Source organism: Sinocyclocheilus rhinocerous, unplaced genomic scaffold, assembly GCF_001515625.1.
Source record: "Sinocyclocheilus rhinocerous isolate Xijiao unplaced genomic scaffold, SAMN03320098_v1.1 scaffold5273, whole genome shotgun sequence".
NCBI classification, from domain to species: domain Eukaryota; kingdom Metazoa; phylum Chordata; class Actinopteri; order Cypriniformes; family Cyprinidae; genus Sinocyclocheilus; species Sinocyclocheilus rhinocerous.
In genome coordinates, this window is record NW_015629081.1 from 1 (window position 1) to 411 (window position 411).

At 64.0% G+C, this 411-nt stretch overlaps 1 protein-coding gene across 1 annotated transcript in view; it reads left to right on the forward strand.

Annotated features, from left to right (window-relative positions):
• Positions 1-255: 255 nt before the first annotated feature.
• Positions 256-411, forward strand: part of LOC107738799 (cell wall protein IFF6-like) — a gene marked incomplete at its 5' end in the record, with an annotated part of 8,550 nt that continues 8,394 nt past the window's right edge. Inside the window, one exon of the mRNA XM_016550652.1 lies at positions 256-278. Within this exon, the coding sequence (XP_016406138.1) occupies positions 256-278 (23 nt within the window). The remainder of the gene's footprint in view (positions 279-411) is intronic.

Genomic DNA, 411 nt, shown 5'->3' on the forward strand with positions numbered 1-411 from the left:
TTGCCCAACCACCGGTGGCCTTGCATGCAGTGAACCACGTGGTCAAGGAAGAGGTCAGGCAAGTTGCCAGGGAAGTGGACTGGGCCAGGGCAGCAGCCAGGGAAGCGGTTCTGGCCAGGGAAGCGGTTCTGGCCAGGGAAGCGGTTCTGGTCAGGGGAGCGGACAGGGCAGCGGTCAGGGAAGCGGTTCTGGTCAGGGCAGCGGTCAGGGAAGCGGTTCTGGCCAGGCAAGCGGCCAGGGAAGCGGTCAGGGCAGCGGTCAGGGAAGCGGCCAGGGCCATGGAAGCAGTCAAGGTAATGGTCGGGGATGTGGTCATTGAAATGGTCATGGGGGCCAGGGAAGCCAGGGAAGCGGCCTGGGAAGCGGTTATGGTCAGGGAAGCGGTCAGGGAAGCGGTTATGGCGGTTATGG